Below are 20,032 nucleotides of genomic sequence, written 5' to 3'. Positions count from 1 at the left end.
GTCCGGGGTGTCAGCTTGTGGCTGAGCTAGTGCATTAAGGGATTTAATTTCTGGGCTGAAAGCTGTCAGCTGTATAAAGAAGTTGAGGGGAATGAAAGAGGACTGCCTGATGGCCCCTCTGCCTGTCTGGACTGGGATCCATGTGCTCCCTTGGCTTCCAGACAAGGGGCGAGGAGCTGGGGGAAGCATTGAACAGACTGTTTGTCCCAGCCAAGCGAAAAGCAGTTCCTAGAGCAGCTCCTCCTGCCGCACTCAGCTAGTGACGTGCTCCAAGGAGAGACCCCAGAGGCCGTGGCAGGTGCGAGGAGGGTGTCCGGTGGTGAATGAACACTCCTTGTCCAAACTCATTAATCTCTTATGTTTTTTAAATCAAAGAAGCGTATTTTTGTCTATTAAATTCTCCATTTTGCGTATTGTAGGCTGTAGGTTTCATGCCTGCTGTTAGAAGGAATGCTGCACTGTGCGTTTGGGGATCTGTTTGCTGACTTTTTGTTGGGGATTTTGTGATAGTAGCTTGAGAATACAATGGCTGTATGTGGAGGTCTCTTAATAGCTCTAAGAATGTGATTAGACTTCTGTGTTTTAATCATTTATGCGTGTTTCTTTGTGTGATGTTTAAGAAGATAAATTCTGTGTAGCTGCTCTGCTACAGCACTGACTTGAGGAAGACAGGCTCCATCCCTCTTCCAAAATGCGGACGCTCAGATTTTCAATGAAACTTTTGCATTGACAAATGCATAACTGTTTACAAGATGTTTTGAGGAGGTGAGGTAAAAAGACAATACGAAACTGATTTACTGAGCTCATTTACGTTATTGGGCAGGAAAAAAAACAGCTACGCCAATACAGTGTCACTTGTGCAATAAAAACCAAATTCCTTTTCAGCTGCTCTTCCAGGTTGGACTCGTGTCTCACTCTGCAGCTCCTGAAAAGGGAAAGGAAGGGACATTTCTGATGGTGGAGGCTATGGGCACTGGTGCTGCCGGATTGCAGTGGGGAAACTTTGCAGTCTCAGTACCCAAGGGTGGTTAGTGCTGGAGTTTCTGTTGTCTCTGCGAGCCTCTGAGACACACATCTAAAAGCTCCTGCAAGGCTTGTTTGTGAACCAGAGGCTGATCTTCTGCAGAGGAGGTGTTTTCAGTGCAGAGAACATCAAAGCAGTAACGAATATTTGGTGAATTGAGCCTGTAAGCTTGTAACCAAAGGTTACCCCTCCCTGGCTTCAGCGATGAAGGAAAGCAACTTGGATTCAGATAGCCACAGGGATTGGCATAGCAAAAGGGCAGGAGGGAGTTAAGAGAGAAGCTAACAGCAATTTTTGGAAAGGGTGCATGGTTGTGAGAGCTGCTTTTGGGGAAAAGAGGTAACATTTGACTTGTGACACTTTGGGGAGGCCAGAATTTTTGGGTGTCTAACATCTCAAGTCACTTCTGGAAACCACTGGGGCTGATCCTTTGGCTGCTTCACTTCCTTGTTTTCAAGCTGTGCATCACTGTGCTCAGATGAGGACAGCTGCAGAAGAAGAAATGCTTGCTGGTAAGCGTGCTCGGTTTTGAGACCTGACATTGTTTGTATTGCCCCAAAGCAGATGTGCCAGCATCTTACGATCCAGTTAGGCAAGCATCCTGCCTCGACATTTTGCCTGCTAGAATCTCCTGTTCCGAGTAGAAGTAGAAATAAATCATCGATAAATTTCCAGGACGGTGTAAACAGAGGACAAAGGCAGGCAGGTGCGGAGGATGTTTTTTCTCTTCTGTGGCTGCTGTCAGCTTTCTCCCTGCACGATCCAGGAGGTCTGTGAGTTGTGTGAGAGAAGGGAGGGAGTTAGGGAGTGGGAGTAGGACGAGCTCAGCAAACAGAGCGCCTGCATTTTTGAAGGTGTGTGCTTTGCAATGGGTAATTTGCTCCTTTATTGTCTGCAGAATAACAGCAGTGACAGCATTGACTTTCTCTAATGAACAGCTGCTTGGTGCTAGAATCTATTCCCGGAGGAGACTCGCAGGGATGAATAAGGTTTCATGCTCCTCCTCTGGAGAGGGTGAGAAAGTTCTCAGAACAGAAGATTGTTGCTTGATTGTTGGATATCTCCAAATCTTGAGCTGCCGACAGCTGAGAGCTGAACGTGTCGCCATGCAAGTCATGTTTAACCTCCAGCAGTTCTGCCGAGGCAGGGTGTTTATGGAATCAAGAGAGAGGTGTTAGTTCCCATCCAAGAAGTCATCCTCTTGTCACTGCAAATGACCGTTGCAAATGGGCTGAACAAAACCCCTTTTCCTCCTGTTGCACTGCCTGAATTCTTAGCTGATACTCCGAGCTAGCAGGAGCTGGGGGGGAGAGGGTAGCTGAGGAATTATGGATGTGTTAGAGGCAGGCCCAAGTTGTAAACTCTTGGAGTTTGAAGTCACTCACGTATGTTATAACTCAAGCTAAAACTTCAAATAAACATTTTGCGCTTCGTCCCAAGCAGCTCCCCACGGTGCCTCCCTTCACATCCCCGTGCAGTTTCCCTCCTTTGTGAACCTATACAGGATTTTCTTACAGGTTAGGCAGCTCGTGGGCAGAGATGTGCTGGGCATGCTCACGATTGCTGTCTGTTCCCTGTGCTCCCCTTGCTACCTCTCTCTGATTTTTATACTACATCTGCTGATGAGTGAGTGATTTGTGGTGTTTCCTCAGGGCCTGTCTCCACCTGGCCCTGGACCCCATTTGGCCTGACTTTCCTGACTCGTGGTAGGAGGGGAGAAAAATGCATAAACATTGAGAAATCGACTGGAGCGAGTCATTCATAAACAGTAAAAACTGGGAGAATATTTTTGAAATATTTCTTGCTATCATCAGTATCATCATCTTGTCTCTTGTGCTGGGCCTGCAGCCTTGCAGTCTATCTGTGCAGATGAACAGAGCCTTCATTTCAAATTGTTCCAGTGCCCAGGAGATTTCCCTCAGTCTCAGTACCCCCTTCAGAGCCATCCCAGAGCAGCGTTTTGCACCCTACAGACAGTTTTTGGTAAAAGAGAGTAAAATTGGTCCAACTGATTCAGAAGGGCAAAAACTCCGCAAAGGCAGCAGTGACGGCGACGGAGTTTTTATCTGAATTCATGGGTCATGCCTTGGGCTGGGCAAAGCTTTTGCCTGGGGCAGCTTTGCTCCTTGGAGAGACCAAACAAAGAGGGGGTTACGGGGGAGAGGAATCTCAAAACCCAAGTTTAAAATAGCAGCACTGTGGAAAGCTTTTAGTGCTCCAGACTGGACGGCATGGTGCAGATGTGTTTGGTGACCTATTTTGTTCAGGCAGTGAAAGATGTCTTGGAAACTGCAGCTCTTTTTTCCTTTGGTTCTAACAACATTCCCTCTTGACCTGAAATTATTTCAGTGGCAGTGGAGGCAAAAACTAGAGTTGGTTTTGCTCTGATGTTTGTCAGACTGCACTGAGCGGAGGTTTTCCTGGTTAGCCGAGTCTGTTCTTGGGAACTCTTCAAACCAAACCAAAGCCAGTTTGTAGCAGTTAACCTGAGCTCCATCCTGTCTGACTGGCCTGTTGAGAAAGCAAGGGAAAAATGTGCTCCTCCAAAGAGGAGCTTGACTTGTAGGCTTGCTCTGCAGCCCCACAGTGAAATATGGAGCTGGAGAGAACTGCTCGTGGGTGCAAGAGGTATGCAGGGCATTCAGCCATGCACACACCAAGGAATGTACTGAGGAAAAAAGCAGAACTGTTTAATTTTTTAATACAATTTCAGTAACAATCAGTGACAAACAGACCTGGCATCTGAGCTAATACATTTTTCCCTATAGTTTTTCAAGGCTGGGACCGGAGTTTTGGCCGAGGGGAGCAGAAGGGATGCTTGAGCTGCAGATCCCTGTGGCTGTTGCCCGCCTTAGTTGTCAGAGCCACTGAGACTTGCTGTGCGCCTTGGGTTTGGCTGCCAGGAAGCCCCAGTATCAGCCCTCTTTCTACCTTCCAGAGCATGGAGCTGAGGAGCAGCCAGTCGTGAGCCCTGGGGCTCTTACCGGTGGCTTGCCCGCGGCTAGTGGCACTTGGGACCTTTTCAGAGTGAGGGAGGCTTTGGGCAGCTCGTCAGCTCCCTCTCCCAGTGACCGACAGCCCTACGTGGCTGTTGAGGGACTGAGTGACGTGATGCCGGGTGTAGGAAAGGTGTGTTCGCATGAAATTCCTGCAGCCTCTTCCATGCTTGTGCCAGGCACGCCTGGGGGCTGCCCGCCTGGCTGACACAGAGGGGTGCAAAGGGTCGGGGAGCTCGCTCTCTTCCTCTAAAAACGGTAGAGAAAGCTGCTTGGAAGTCTGGCGAGGGATGTATTGCCATCTGGCTGGTGCTATTTTGTCATTCTAGGCATTTTTTCCCTAGCACCATGCAGAAAAAGATAGCATTGTGCACACAGGAGTGTTGCAGCTGGGTCCTGCCCAAGGGGTACGTGGACAGACAGCCATGCCCTGCCCAAAATCCTGGCTCAAAAGCTCCTTCCCCTTGTTCTCATTCGTCTGCTGTATGGGGAAGAGCAAGGGCAGAGGTGCGCTGCTAATTTAAGAGACCGCACCGAGCCGCGCTCGCCCAGCCATGTCTCGCTTGTTCTGCAGGACTAACGATTACTTGTGGATTTTAGTGCTTTGCTGAACTGGAGTTAAATGAAAGCTGCTGTTCTGGAAAGCCTTGCATTTCTGAGAGCCTTCAGCTTACGTGCCTCTTGTGGAAGCTCTCCTGCCTGTTTCTGCATTCAGCCTCTTTTCTCTCAGTAGCTCTCCGGCTCAGCTCGGTGCTGCAGTCAGGAGTGGCCAGGACGTCAGTCTGTTTGGCGAGGGGGCCTCTGAATCCTTGGTCTGTGGTTTCGTCTTGTCCCCCTTCTGTAACCGAATGTGGCAAAGCCCTGGCCAGCCCACACTGTGCTGGAAGCACAAAAAGATGTTTACGTGCCCGTATGCACCAGGCCCTGCAAGCGGCCTACTCCTTCCGCTGGACAGAGGATGCTTGGCTCGGCTTCCCTTTGTGCCCTGCGGCAGCTATTTTTGCTATTTTTGCTGGTGTTTGCACAGGGCTGGGGTCGCTTTTTGTGTCCAGCCATTGCCCCAGGTGGGGGACCGTGGGCGCTCCTCGGTCTCTGCTTCCATCTGCTGGACAAGCACAGGCTCCCACTCTCTCCATTTGCTGATGGTGTTCACCGGCCAGTCAGTACAAACAAATGCTGCCTGGCTGCCACAGAGGGCCTCATCTCCAAAAGTGACCACAGGAGACTCAAGGGAAAGGTACATTAGAAGCTGGGTCTGGAGGACGTGGCGCTTTCCTTGGACATCTCCCTCAGCGTCTGATGGTCAGAGACGTAGGGACATCCTGGGCCGGGGCCTGTAGCGAGACCTTCAATTTAACAGTCCTGGTAAATGTGTCCTTCATGAGCTTCTCTGAACCTCTTTGGTGGGAACCCTGCAGCATCTTGAGACTGGGAGTTTCACTGTGGGCTGTACAGAAAGGTCCTGCTTTTATTTGTGTGAGGCTCGCAGCTAGGCCCTGGGAGCACCTGGAGCAGGCCTAGGAGTTACTTACGCTACGTGACTCCTCTGCAGTTACTTCTGCCTTCCTGAGGACAACAACAGAAGTGTCCCTCAGAGTTAGACATTCCGGGGAAAGCTGGAAAAACAGCACTGCTGCTGTCGAAGGTCATGAACAGTCTGGTCTTCTCAAGCGTGCTCCAGTTGTTTTAATCTGACAACAGAAATCTGGCCGCTGCAAAGGCATTGCGTTCACCTTCCCTTAACCTCTGCTCAGCAGTGGGTAGACGCAGAAGGTTCGTTTCAAGCAAAAAATCCCCATCCCATTCTCAAGAAATTGTGCAAGGCAGCCTGTAGATCTTCGTGTAGATGTTACTTGATTTACGTGCTGGCCATTCATCTATGCACATGTAAGCTAAATAGCACACCCCCCTCCAGATGCGCGGTGACTGATTTAGTTAGCCTTTGTGCTCAGGGGTGAAGGGCTGGACACAGAGGCTCGACCTCTCTTTGTTGCAATTTACAATACACGTCTGGATATCAGAATTTCTTTAACCGAGTTGTTAGATTCTTTCTGCGCCGTTACTTTGCCTTGGCGAAGGCTGGGTTGTGTCCTGAGCAGTTGCTCCACATGAGGATAGAGGTGTCTTGTTCCGTCTAATTAACTAGCATCCATTTAGCAACCGTTGACGAAGATGTTGGGCTGAAACTCTGCTTATATTCCATGCGAAAATCCTGACACTAATTTTTATTAGTGCTGGTGTGATCAGAATACATCTTCAGTGCACTTCTTTGTTATTTTTTCATCAAAACACAAACTCAAGACCTGCTTTTCTCCTCCAACTAGGCACGAGCTGTTAACGCACGTGAGACAACCTGGGGAAGCATGGCTGGGATGGTTTGGTGTTCTCTGCTTTCCTGGGAGCTTCTCAGTTTGGAGGAACAGACTTCTCTTTATTTTCGGCCTTAGGTTCCCAGCCAGCAGGAGGAGATGTCACCATCATTGCTGCTCCAGAGAACACCACGGTGGTGGCGGGGGAAAGCGTGGTGATGGAGTGCATGGCAGCCGCCGATCCCACCCCCTTCGTCTCCTGGATACGACAGGGTGAGTGTGTGGGACAGAATTAAGCTTTTGTCATCAAGAGGAACCCGGGGACTCTATTTTCAAAATCTGTTAAAAGGCAGAAAAATCTGGGGGACGAGAAAGGTGCTTTTTACATCAGTGCCTAATGATGCAGGTGGTGTCACAGGATAGGGTGCCCTTGCTAAACTGGAAGTGCTGATTAAATCTAGCAGGCTACAAAGCACACAATTCACTTTATATCTGTTTGACCTGTGAAATATATGGAGTTCCGGTGCCTGGATGCCTTTTGATCTAAATTAGTCATACTCATTATAGGAGCTTGAGTGGTAAAGGTCACCAGATGGGGTCAGGTCTCTGCCACTCCTCCAGTGACTCTGAGGTTAGCGGGGATTCTGTGGAATCTGCCATTGCACTGGGGGAAAAAAATGTATTATCTCAAAGGATTATAAAACAGGGTAAGATCTGTTAATTATTGAAATGGCTGTGAGCTGGGAATGTTGCTGGGTGTTTTTTGTTCAAAAATCTTCCTGTGTTCAAACTGTTGGCTTTTTTTCTGAGAAAAATCCCCAGAATAATGGAAAGATCAGGAAGATGCTTAGATCTTGCTCGAGGTGTACAAATAAACCAGACTGGCATATGTTACCCAGCACTGATAGCCTCAGTCACGAGTAGGATGCTAGTGTCACTTCAGTGAGTGTCACATCCATCAGATGTTTCAGAGGCTCTGACTGAACCCATTCTCAGTTCAGGAATCGATTCCCTCCCAGAAAAGGCTCTCAGTCATTTTCATAAATCTGGATCACAATTTAAGACTCCTTCCCTCTGTAACCATTTATTGTAGTTGGTCTTCAGCCCAGACTTGTCCACAGGCAGTGATTTTAGTGTATACAAATATTTCCTCTTCCCTTCAAAAAAGGAGCAAAAAAAAAAATCTCAAGGGACACAACTTTGGAAATCAAATCAGCAAGGATTAAATATTGTGGCAGCAATGGTTCTGTTTTATCCTCTGCACTTCACAATTAGAAATACACAGCTTTCCCATGCTAGATTACTTACTCATTACTATACTGAAAGCCCAGAGTATAATAGATGTTATCAGAGTTAAATTATCACTATGAAATTGTGTCGGATGGCGGGAGAGGAAGGGGAAAGAGTTCCCTGGTGAAAGGCTGGTGAATTGGTTCCCAGGTGAATTGGCTGGTGAAAGAGTTCCTTGCACGCTTTATTTTAAAGTCGTTGCTTGGTCCCCTCTGCTTTCCAGCGTGGACTCTTCAAGCGGGAAAGGATGTGTTGACTGTAATAGTAATTCTGTGTTATACAAGCATGTTCCTCTGCAGGACAACGTTAAGGAGCAGGCTGGGTTACTGGCGTGTAGGTAACTCGGAGGATTGTACCTCCAGGTTGCCAGCTTGGCTCTTGCCAGCCCTGGTGGTGTCAGCTAATTGCTACCATCTGGAGGCAGGTTTTCAAGCCACTCCTGTGCAAGGGGGGTGCGCAGCCTTTCTGCTCCTTTGAGCGCACAGCCACTGAACTGTGAGGCCAGCAGAAAGCCCCTGAAATAAATGGAGGGGGCAGAGAATCTGATGTCAGCCGTGCTCCCCGCTGATGGTGCTGAGTAGGTGCAGCTGCTCCGAGTGGAGGCGGAGAGCTCGCTCCTGTCTTGAGGTGCAGAGTCAGATGAATTTGTTGGAGGTGAAGGCAGGGAAGTGCTGCAGGTTTTGTTGCATTCATCAGCAGCTGGAGAGGGACAAGGCCTGGTGTTGTGCGGGTACTGCCCAAGCTGGCTGGCTCTATTATCCTGTTAAGTGCTGCCAGGGGGTTCCTGACTGCCCAGCTGTACCTTTCCTTGGCCACACTGGGTTTGTCCATACCCTGTCCCCAGCTCTTGCCTTTGTTCCTTCACTCATTCAGGTACCCACACAATGGTCCCCACGTTTCTCCCATCAGAGCAATGCTGGGAGGAAGCAGTGCCCAGCAGCCAGCTGACTGTCTTCGTCTGTAACACGTTGAAGAGCCTAGGGCTGTTTGAAGATGCAGAAGACCATCTCCTCCCCTACTCAGCAGTGCTGGTAAATGTGGAAGCTTCCCAATGAACCCAAGGAGGTTCCAATTTGGGTTCACTTCCAGGACCCAGAAGAGGGAAGAACCCCCAAGCCATTAGCCATACAGTGCTCTCACTGACATTTGCATTAACACACGAAGGGAGGAGACGTGCATTGTGTATGGGGTCAGCAGGCAGATCCAGCAGCGTGTTTTTCCAAATAAGATGTTAGCATAGCTTTCCCTTAAATGTGCTATTCCTAGAGGGTCTCATTCCAGGCACGCCCTAGGCATTAGAGACCGTTTTGATCCAAAACAGGTCTTTTTTGATTATTGCTAAACGAAACCTTGGGTCAGTGTTCTCTCGGGCTGGCCTATGCCTGTCGAGCACCGAGGAATGTCCGGGCTGAAATCCTCTGCTGGGCCGTGGTTTGGGATTTGAGGGTCTCTCTGCTCCTCAGCTGCAATCCTGGATCTAGGCAGACACGTCGTGTGCGAGCCCTCCTAACGGGCAGCTTGAGGCTCCCTCCCACATTTGTGCACATTTCTTCCTGCAGATGGAAAGCCCGTTTCCACAGATGTGATCGTGCTGGGTCGGACAAACCTCCTCATTCCTTCCAGCCAGCCCCATCACTCTGGAGTGTACGTCTGCCGTGCTAACAAACCCCAGACCAGGCAATTCGTTACAGCCGCAGCTGAGCTCCGCGTCCTTGGTGAGTAGAGAGCAGGATAAATGCTCCAGGTAAAGTGAGGAAATGCTGGCCATGTAGCTGTGGATTACCTGGTCTGATACCCAGGAGCTCCCCAAGAGGTCGTGTTTGTGAACCGTGCTGGGGAAGAAAGGAGTCGGGCTAGAGCCAGGAGGCCCTGGGTTGGGATAGCTCTTTGTGGGAGTGTCACCTCTTTAATTTGGGGTTTAGTTCCTTGTGTTTGCTGAAGCGTTTTATGCCTTGCTTTTGTTCTCCTGGGTCCCCCCATGGAAATCTGTATCAGCAATTAACTTTCAGCATTGTGGAAGCCAGTAGGGAGAACAGCCTAGGATCAGGGAACGCAGCACATGATTGATACGGAATTTATTTTTCCTTTTGGACAGAGTCTAAATTAAGCCTCTAGAGTCTGCCTGGCAAATCCTATCTTGTAAGCAAAGCTGCTACTGAATAAAACATAGCAGCGAGGGGGGAGGAGAAGGGATTTGCTCTACTCTCTTTCCCTCCTTCTTCCTGCGTTAATTTGTCCTCTCTCCTCCCAGCTACGCCCAGCATCTCCCAGGCTCCTGAAACCATCTCACGCACCCGAGCCAGCACGGCTCGATTTGTCTGCAAGGCGGAGGGTGAGCCAGCCCCCACCATTCACTGGCTGAAGAACGGCGAGGCCATCCTCTCCAACGGGCGGGTGAAGATCCAGAGCAGCGGCAGCCTTGTCATCAACCAGATCGGGCTGGAGGATGCCGGCTACTATCAGTGTGTGGCTGAGAACAGCCTGGGCATGGCCTGTGCCACTGCCAAGCTCTCCGTGATTGTGCGGGAGGGCTTGCCCAGCGCTCCCAAGAAGGTCTCAGCCGTGTCTCTCTCCAGCACCACAGTCTTAGTGTCCTGGGAGCGGCCAGAGTACAACAGCGAGCAGATCATTGGCTTCTCGTTGCATTACCAGCGGGCTGTGGGTAGGTGTTATCTGCCTGCACAGCACGGCAGCGGCTGTGGGGATGTGATGATAAAGGGGGAAAGTCTGTGTCCCTGGTGCTGGGCAGAGAAGACCCTTCCAAAAACGCCAGGAGGCCTACCCTGCACTTAGTACTGGGCTTTTTATAGTTGCCGGAGTTCCCCTGGGTTGTTCTTAGCATGCTCTCAGCAGAACTGTGCTCAAGGCAAAGAACTGGGTGTGTTAGTTTGGATAGTTCAAGCTGCTGTAGTCTGGTGTTTGCAACACCTCTTTAGAGATCCACTCTCATACTCTTGTTTCTGTTCCAACAGGGTCAGGATAGCTTTAGTGCATCCAGATGGTTTGGAAACAACCCGAGTTATCTCCTAAGTTGTGTTTTCTTCCCTTTCTAGTAGACACTTCTGGAAACTTATTTCCATTCTTTATTCTACTTCCAACACGATTTTATATGCAAAGCGTGTGATTATTAATGGAGATACTGAACAGCTATACCGTGTACAGAGGTGGTTACTAAATACCGACAGCCAGAATCTGGAGTGAGGCACTTGGGTTGCTTGGGGCCTGTCTGCCTGAACAGCCAACAAGCCAGTACTCCTGCTGAACTGCTTCCTCAGCTCCTCTGAAATTTGGGATGGTAATTTCAGCTGCTTTAGCATGGATCGAGGAGCTTGAGTCAAAATGGAGATGTTAACAATCAAGCATTGGATGTTTTGCCCAGTGAGTTCACATAAGAGATGGGTTTTGTACAGACACTTGAAAAATTGGACAGGGCTTAATGAGTTTGAAGGTGGTTTTACGCTATGGGTCTTGTGATTTAAGTCATTTTTTTCAGGGAATGTCTTGGCAGTTCACTGACCTGCTGATCAGTGTTTCCTTGGCTCTAGGAACAGATAATGTGGAGTACCAGTTTGCTGTCAATAATGATACCACTGAACTGCAAGTCAAGGACCTAGAACCCAACACCAACTATGTCTTCTACGTGGTCGCGTATTCCCAGCTCGGAGCCAGCCGGACATCCTCTTCCATAATTGTTCAGACCCTGGAGGACGGTGCGTTGAATTAGATGGGTATAACAAATATTCTTGTCCAGTTTCTTGGTGGGCATTGAATATGCTCTGGAGAATAGTACGAAATCCTAGGAACCTCAATCTACTGCTCCTACAGTTTGTTTCTATAAGCCCTTTTAAAGACAGCAACAACAACAAAAAATCCAACAACAACAAAAAATAATAAACCCATCCTGGTCTGATCATCAGTTTGGGTGATGAAGAGCATGAAAATGCCCTCACTGATACTGGGGCCCTTGAGAATCCTGCACAAATTGCAGTCAATTCCTCTGGACTTTCATCTGCCTAATGTGGTGTTGCTCCAAACTTTGTCTCTGGGCCAGACATGATTTCAGCTCAGAGGAAAAACATCTATTGCAACCTGTAGGGGGTGGGAGCAGTCTTGAGGTTGGATCCCTTAAGAGTCAGTAGTTTTTGTTAATATTAGCACTTACCACGTAGCATTTTTTGAGCGGTAAAGGCAGAGTGCCAGAGGGACAGCTGCCCAACAGGGGACTGCATGCACAGCTCACAACAGACTGCATGACAGAGGCAAGAAACGATGGTTTTGGCAGACCTCAGGCACACCCCTGCTATGCCGCAGGGTGCATTATGTGCTTTTAATGCTCCTGACGTAGTGAACTACGTGGTCCCATGTGTGTGTGTCAGAAGCCTGAAGAGCTCAGCTGAAAGCATGAAAACTGCGTGCAGCACAGAGCTCTGATTCTCAAGGGGATGGGGATTCCTGGGCTGAAGCCTGAATCGGTGAGGCATTTCTTTTAGCGTCTTCTTCATGCTCCACACTACAGCGCAGGCAGATTAACCATTCTGCTGACCTGCCCAGTTTGTAGAGGACACAGTCTTTACCGACTTTGTGTTGTGTCTTCTGCCCAGTTCCTAGTGCTGCCCCTCAGCTGTCCCTGTCAAGCATGACTCCTGGTGACATCCGTGTGACGTGGCTGCCTCCTCCTCCGGAGCTGAGTAACGGCAAGATAACCAAGTACAAGATTGACTACTGCACCCTCAAGGAAGGTGAGGGAAACAACATTTGGAAAGGGGTTGTGTCTTCTGCTCCTGCAGCACTAACAACGTGTCATGCTGAGGCGAAGAGGTGCAAGATCCCTCAGCGGAGGGACCCTTTTTTGCTGAGAGCCTCCCTCCCCTAGCTGGACTCTGCTGTTGGTGGTCACAGTAGTGCTGCTGCTGTGCTACCTCCTGCTACTCCCAGGTGCCTTTTCCCGTGATTGTGGAGGAGCCTGTGTCCCCAGGGGAATGGCTCACCTGATCATGCTGCCCCAGGAAGGCTTGCATCACCAACCGTGTGGTGCCCTCTGCACTGTGTGTTTTGGGAGGAGAGCTTTATGTTGCTTCAGGACAAGGGTAAATGCATTGGATTCCTTTAAAATGGAGTCTGATCAGTGATCCTTATGTAAGTTTTCTGGCTAGGCTGCATTGCCCTGTTACTGAGTTTTATCTGGTTTTGTTTATACTGTCAGACACTATACGAAGCCTTCAGCAGAGATGGTAACGTTTCCATATGCTGAATGCAGTTGTTCTGATTCCATGTGTGCTTGCTTTGCAAATCCTTCTGGGTATTTGCTCTTAAAACCATCAAAGCTCTGCAGCTTCTCACTTCCCGGGGTCATGCTTCTTACTAAGAGAAGGATGGGGAATGTGATGAAGTGTTGGACATGTTCCCATGTGTTTGATCTGGATTAGTAGTCTGCAGTGTGACTCCTGGCTCTTGTTGTGTTTTTTTTTCCCTTTTTTTTTTTTTTTTTTGCCTTGAGCCTGCACGTGGCTCTGTGGTGTCGTAAAACCTTCGAAACATTTGCAGTCCAGGGTTCACACTCAACCAGACACTGTTACATGGCAGGGCAGTACTCTCAGTTGAGTTTACACCAGGTGAAGCTGAAAAGCAAGACCTCTGCATTCACCAAACAGGCCATATGAATCTCCTGCAAGACCAATTAGTTGTTACAGTGAAAATCCCAGATCATTCTCAGTTTAAATTTCCTGTTATCTCCCCTGTGAACTTGGGTGGGCTGACGAGGGAGTGATAAAAACTCAATCTGGCGTTGGTGAAGGTGTGAGTATTGCAGAAAGCAGGGCGGCTGGACAGTTCTGGTTCAAATTAAGGTGCGGATTTAAATACAGCAATGGGAACCACTGGAACTTGCCATCAGCTGTGCTCCTGTTCTGCCGTCATGTCAGCAGCAGCAAAGGGTTCTGACGGCTCCCTCCAGGCAGGCTCAGCGGTGCTGAAGGCATCCTGTGGTTCTGAATGTGATGAAGGGGGTTGTCAGTCAGGATATCAGCTCTGCCCAATCTCTAGTTCTGTTTTTTCCTGGTGACAAGAGGCCATGTGGGTGTTGCTGGGCTTTGTGGCTGCACTTTGGGTGGGAAAACCCCTTTTTCATTGGTGTCACCTTGGTTCCAGCAGATCAGGTTACCTCCATTGAGGTGGGTGGAAACGAAACACAGATCACTCTCTACTCGCTGCATCCCAACAAAGTGTACAAAGTACGCATCGCGGCCAGCACCAGCATGGGCTATGGGGCCCCGTCTGAGTGGACCCAGCACCGGACTCCTGACAGGGACAACCAAACGCACGGTAGGAGCTGGATGGTGCCTGGGATTGGGAGCGGGGGCTGCAGGATGTTACTTCTCAGATGGGGAGCTTGAGGCATAACCAGAGATGTTTGCTTTCACTAGGGAATTCTAACTATTGGCTTTGGTTGGACCAGGCTACCAACCTTTAGCTTCCCGTTGAGCAGCCTCTGTCTTGCTGCTTGGCTGCGTAGTGGGTCTTTCCTCCCTCCATACGCAGATGTGAAAATTCTTTAAAAAGCAAGAAACAAACAAATAAAAAAACAACGAAGCCTGATTCAGGAGTGGGTAGACAATTCTGCCAAACAGAGCTGAGCCCAAGCCAGCCTCCAGCAGTGGTTAAAGACGGTGGTAATTCCGAATAAACTGAGAAACTGCCATACAGCTTTGTGAAGTGTTTTTTCCTGCATTGTGCAGTTAGTAAACTCATGGGAGAGTTCAACCACACCGTTCTGTTAGACAGCGGAGATGCCCTTCTGGCAGGATGGCCTCTCCTCACACCCCTTGCTCACTGCCAACGTCAGGAAGGATTCAGTAGAGCGAAGAAATAAGAGAGATAAGTGACTGAACACTTTTCTCTTCTCTTCTAGTTCCATTTGCCCCAACGGAATTAAAAGTCCGAGCAAAGATGGAATCTCTCCTGCTAACGTGGCAACCCCCAGCCAACCATGCCCAGATATCAGGCTACAAGCTGTACTACCGCGAGGTGAGCCAAGAGGAGGCCAGCGATGAAAGTCCCCTGGATGGTGCTGAAGATGAGAGCTGGGACGTAGGGCCCATAAAGCTAAAGAAGAAAGTGAAGCAGTATGAACTGACTCGACTAGGTGAGCTGGTCGTCTTAGCAGTGGGTGCAGAAACCAGGTCTGACTCTCACACTTTACAGCAGTCCCAGGTTACTTCCAGGTAGCTCAGTGTTATCTGCTCGCCTGCAGGTGTAGAAGTCCACAACTGCATGAGCTGAGCACTCTGCCTGATTGGTTTTTTATTGTTTTAAGAGCACCCAAAATAATTTCTGGCGTGGGGCTTTTGTGACTTGTTCTAAGCAGAGTTTGAAAGACAGAAATTGATGAAGGCAGTGTAGCAGGGATTGGATTTTTAACCAAGGGCTACTGATACGCTTAGTATATACTAATGAGGGGATATGCATCAATTATTGTTCTTTATTATGTCAACATGAGAGTGCTTAGGTTAAAATCACCAGTCAGGGCAATGATCTCTCCTTGTCTGTATGTTTCTAAGAAGCTCCACGATTGCATGCTATTTGAAAAATCTTTATGTTAAAATGCAGATATAGGTTAATTCACAGCATACTAATTTGGGGTCAGCGTTCTCCTCCACCTCCTCTGAGGGAAAAGAGATAGAAGAGTGAGTGTCCGTGGCTGGAGAACAAGTCCGCATTGCAGTCAGAGTTACCTGCCTGGCTTACTACATTTATTTTTTCCCATAAGGGGTTATGTTTTTAACATCTCATCATACTAATGAATTGATTTGCCAATCAATACAGGATGGAGAGAGAGAAAAGAGCCATGGCAGATGCATCCTGATAACAGGGTTCTGCTTCTTAGAGTTCTTCCATCCCCCACTTCATGCTTCATCCGTGCCCACTGCGGAGACTGAGGGGCGAGTGTTTCTCCTGCTGGTTCATCTTACACGTCTGACATGTATATTGTGCACGGTGTAAGGTCAGCCTGCGGCACCTGGACGGACAGCTCGTGTCATCACTGAGCAGGTTTCCAGTACTCCAGGCATGCTGCAGCCATCCTGCCACTGAGAGGGTGTGAACAGTTAGGAGTTCCTCTAAAGAGTTTAGGTCTGTAATTATTGCGTTGAGGAAACCACATGTGAACATCATCACGTGCTGCTCTAACCACTGGCAAATCAGTTAGCAGAGGGGCTCGGGAGCAGGCTGAATTGGTTCCAAATGCTCTGGCATGGCGATGCTGAGAAGGCTGCTTGTTCTTCTGTAATTACTTCCTTAAATTTGGGCATCCGTCAAGACCTAATAGCTTCCTTATGGTTTGGCTGTTGTGTTATCAGCTATCGTTGTATCAGGAAGAGGCTCTGGTTTCTTCCAGCCATGGCCGTTCTCTTTTCTTCCCCTTGCGCTGCCGAATGACGTACTCCTGCACGTGTACAGTAACGGGGTCGGGAATCTGGCTGTGCTGTGAAAGGCAGGAGTATGGCCATGAAACAAGGAGGAGGAGCGGCTGGGGTTTAAAAGAGTTTAGGTTTATGGCAGGGAGCTGCCCACTGCAAGTACTTCCATCTGCTTTAGGGGTCTTGCAGGTAGCAAGGGCGCTGCACGTGGTGATGGTGCTATCCGGTGGCAGGGGGAGGTTTGCCCAGGCTGGCCCAGAAGAGATGGGCCATTGAAGTGTCATGGCTGAAACCACAAACTGAGTCATGCTTGAAGAGATGAGGTGTCAAGAAATCCCAGAATTAGGCACTGGGAATGCAAGACTTTAGCTCAGACACAGCTGCATGCAGTGTTACTGCAAACAAACCAGCATACACACTATGTACTGCTGCAGTGCAGTCACTCAGTGCTCCTTGGCTCCACTTCTCTGGACACACCGCCCCTTCTCCTGTCTTGATTTAGGGTTAGCCTGAGGGGTAAAACTCCTGTGTAGCTTGATTTAGATTTCCTGATTTCCCATTTTTTTTTTTTTTTTTTTTTTTTTTTTCCAGGAGCACAGCAGGACAAGAGGGGAAATGCTTTCTGACGAGACAGCTCCTTTTGAGACATGTCTCAGGCAGAGGTGGATGGATGGGCAGAAAGCAGCCGTGGACAGTGCTTCTTGAGCACAGTAGTTCTTCATTCACAGCAACAGTGCAACTCTTGCACCAGCAAAGAGCCCTGCCCACGTTTCCTGCCTTAGTTTCCCATGTTGTAGCTGGTCTTGCTACTAAAATAGTGCCAGCTTTGTCCACCACCTCTTCTCTGTCCTGCAGGCTTCCTCCTCATCCTTCACCTTACTCTCGATATTTGGTTTCTTGATTTTGCCTTTGGTTATGTCCCAGCTCTCTCTATTTGAGCTGTCTGAAGCGAGAGAAGATATTTTCTCCTGTACTCTTGCTAACCTCTGGAACAAACCGTGTCTCCTTGGAGTGATATCACTAAGGTCACTCTTTGCATCTGCTCTTACGTGCAGGCTTATGTGCAGAGTTATGTGCTGAAATCCTGCCAGAGAGGTGGGCAGCTGTTCAAAGGTACAAAAGAAACACAGAAGTTTACGATCCCATGAAAACCAAAGGAAGCTGTCCTGAATCACCAGGATGGCTTATCCCTGAGAAATTCTCATCGATTCCTATCTCCGTTCTAGCAGTCAGTCTCTGTAATGGTGTGTAACTACCAGGGCCGTAATCGACAGGAAAAACAAACAGTAGGGATCTGATCCTGTCTTCCACGTTCCCGTGGAGGAAGATTGCATTCCTCTGGAAGTGACTCCCCGGAGATCAGGGTGATTTCCCACTTAGGGGAACATATGGCATCTGGCCGACATGAACACCTTGAAAAACTGAACGAAACAACGTATTTAGCATATTGGATATATTACGCAGTCATCCAGATTAGTGATTTGAAATGATCTGGACTAGATTATTCTGCTTATATTTAATGTATGATGGAATGTAGTGAAATACATCTGTTTTCATGCTGCCTACTAGCTTCTTGACAGCTTGATAGAACTTTATGTCTGCTTGTTCTAAGAGTTTGAACATCTGGGCCTGTGTATAAAAATTGAAGCCAAACCTCTGAGAAACCCAAAATACCCCTGTTTTCAGAATACGAATTGCTTGGTCGTGTAGCAGAGCTGCTCTGGCTTCATGTCTGAGTGGCTGCCGTGCTGTTCCTACCCAAGGATGGAGATGGAGGCCTTATCCTTCCCCTCGCTTCATGCCCCAACAGGAGCTGCCTGCAGCTGTATCACATCTGTGAGCTCTTCGCCATCGTTTTGGATCCCATCATTCACGATGAGCCCGGCCAAAAGCTCAAGCAGGAGGCTGGGGCGTGCTGAGAGATGGGCTGGGGGTTCTTTGTTTCACCAAGCCTGTGGCCCCAGCTGCTTGGAAGTTGAGTGCCTTTTGGCCTCTTCCCCCTCGTGTGGGTTCGAAACATTTTCCTGTGGCTGGAGAGTGAGGAGACGCAGATCAGACTGCTTTGGAGGCAGATAAAACTCTGCTTGCTTTCGAGATTCTTTCAGGGACAAAAATGTGGCTGAACTGTTTCTATATTCTGAGCGTGAACGTGTTGTGGAGCAGCGAGAGCCTTTGGTAATTGGTACCATTAGCCTCTGGGAGCGTAATCAGCGCAGTAATAATAAAATTGGCATCAATAAGAAGGGTTTTGTTCTGCTTACGTTGCCTGGCAAAGGGAGCAGTGATCTGTCGGGGCAGGGAATGAACAGGCACGGCCCAAATCAACAAACGTCATTAATATGCTGCAGTCAAGGCAGCTAAAGACAGTCTGGACTGCTCTTGCTGAGCTTCCGAGTGGGCTGGCTGCTGAAGGGAGAAGCTGGCGAGTGGCTTATTTGAGAACTTTGGATGTCCCGAGCTGTTTTGTCAATTAAACATCTTCGTGAAAAACCCCTCAGATGTTTCTTAGCATGGCAAAGGAACGTTTCAGCTAATGAAAGGCAGGAGGAAAGGCAGAAGTGGGTTCTGGACCACGCCAGTGCTGTTTGGTGACACAGCGCCCTGTCCTGCAGCTTATTTGGGGATCAGAGCATGATGTTCCCCATGGAGTGTGTGCCTGTCTGATGGGAAGGCTGCGTAAAGAGGATCTTTAGGTTTCTGGCATGGGTTTTGTTTGCACTGTTGCTTTCCTAACTGCAGATGTAGGAACTCTGCTGTGGAGGCAAAACAGTCCCCATACAACAAAGCTCCCAGTGACTTAAACAACAGGGAGGTCAGGGACGTGCTGGAAGGAGGAGCCTTACGGCAGTGAATAAATCAGGAAAGGCTTTAGAAATGGGGTGCATTTTGAGGAGAGGGAAGGATCTCCTCACTCCAAGAATAAACAACACAGTTCATTCACTTCCATGGGGGTTTCATTAGTAGTTTGAAGGGGAGAAGGGTCAGGAGATCCTGAGATGATGTGCTACAGGTCGGGACATTGCTTAACCCCCTCAGGGGCTATGGAAAGTCCTTTTGTTAGTAACAATTTCTGTAAAAAGGGAAAGGAGAACTAGGGAGTAGCTGCGACAACAAATGCTCCGGTTGTGAGACAATATTTGAATGTGAAAACCCTGTAAGAGGAAGGGGGTGTGTGTGTCCTGATGTAGTTTAGCAAATACAACTCTGTTAGAGCTGCTTTCTTGGGTGGTGGGAAAAGCTAGTCAGCTATAAGAAAACATGTCTGAGTGGAGGGGGACTGGTAAGAAGAATAAGCCCAGTCAAACCCTGCTTGATTTTTCCAGCTCCTGGGAAGCTCTACGAGGTGAAGCTGGTGGCATTCAATAAGCACGAAGACGGTTATGCGGCCGTTTGGAAGGGCAAAACCGAAAAGGCACCTGCAGCAGCAGTAGGTGAGGAATGCCCTGTTCGTTGTCTGTCTCGTCTGTTTGGTACGTGGCTTCAAAGGAAAGGTGCAGGTACAGAAGAAGGACTTCAGCGGGGATGTTACCAAAATGGGGAAGGTCCCAACATAAGGGAACTCCCTTTGACAGTCATTGCAGTTGTTTTGGAGGAGTTACCTTGGGAAGGAGAGAAAGGAGCAAATTATCCCCTTTCTTAGTGCTCTCTGGCCCCATGAGTGGCTTGGGGATGGTTTTGGAAATGTGCAGTAACCTGGGTTTCGTCTCTTACGTTACACACATTCAGGAATGTGGGTGATCAGCATGCCAGGTTTCTCAGTGTTAGAAATCGAAAGCTCTGAGGACTGGGGCTCGGATCCCAGCCCTGTCGGTCTGTTGTAGGGTGGTGAAGAGCCTGTGCTCCTCCTCACCCTGGTGTGGGCCTGTTGAGCGGGTAACTTTGAAGCTGGCCTCCTGTGTGCCCCAGCAGTACGCCACCAGCGTGGTGTGGAGGTCCTCATTAGGATTTTTCCCCACAAATGAGGAAAAGCATGGACAGCTTTGTGCACAGATGGGCTAA

The 20,032-nt window shown here is 48.9% G+C and overlaps 1 protein-coding gene across 1 annotated transcript in view; it reads left to right on the top strand.

The window, feature by feature from the left end:
• Nucleotides 1–20,032, top strand: part of IGDCC4 (immunoglobulin superfamily DCC subclass member 4) — an 85,423-nt gene that overhangs the window by 53,028 nt on the left and 12,363 nt on the right. The window contains exons 5-12 of the mRNA XM_035554759.1: nt 6,468–6,602; nt 9,179–9,334; nt 9,871–10,281; nt 11,165–11,329; nt 12,221–12,358; nt 13,767–13,940; nt 14,527–14,760; nt 19,357–19,464. Of these exons, the coding sequence (XP_035410652.1) occupies nt 6,468–6,602; nt 9,179–9,334; nt 9,871–10,281; nt 11,165–11,329; nt 12,221–12,358; nt 13,767–13,940; nt 14,527–14,760; nt 19,357–19,464 (1,521 nt within the window). The remainder of the gene's footprint in view (nt 1–6,467; nt 6,603–9,178; nt 9,335–9,870; nt 10,282–11,164; nt 11,330–12,220; nt 12,359–13,766; nt 13,941–14,526; nt 14,761–19,356; nt 19,465–20,032) is intronic.

Source organism: Cygnus atratus, chromosome 11 (assembly GCF_013377495.2).
Source record: "Cygnus atratus isolate AKBS03 ecotype Queensland, Australia chromosome 11, CAtr_DNAZoo_HiC_assembly, whole genome shotgun sequence".
NCBI classification, from domain to species: Eukaryota; Metazoa; Chordata; class Aves; order Anseriformes; family Anatidae; genus Cygnus; species Cygnus atratus.
Note: the sequence above shows the minus strand (reverse complement) of the source record. Positions and strands in the feature narration are given on the sequence as shown.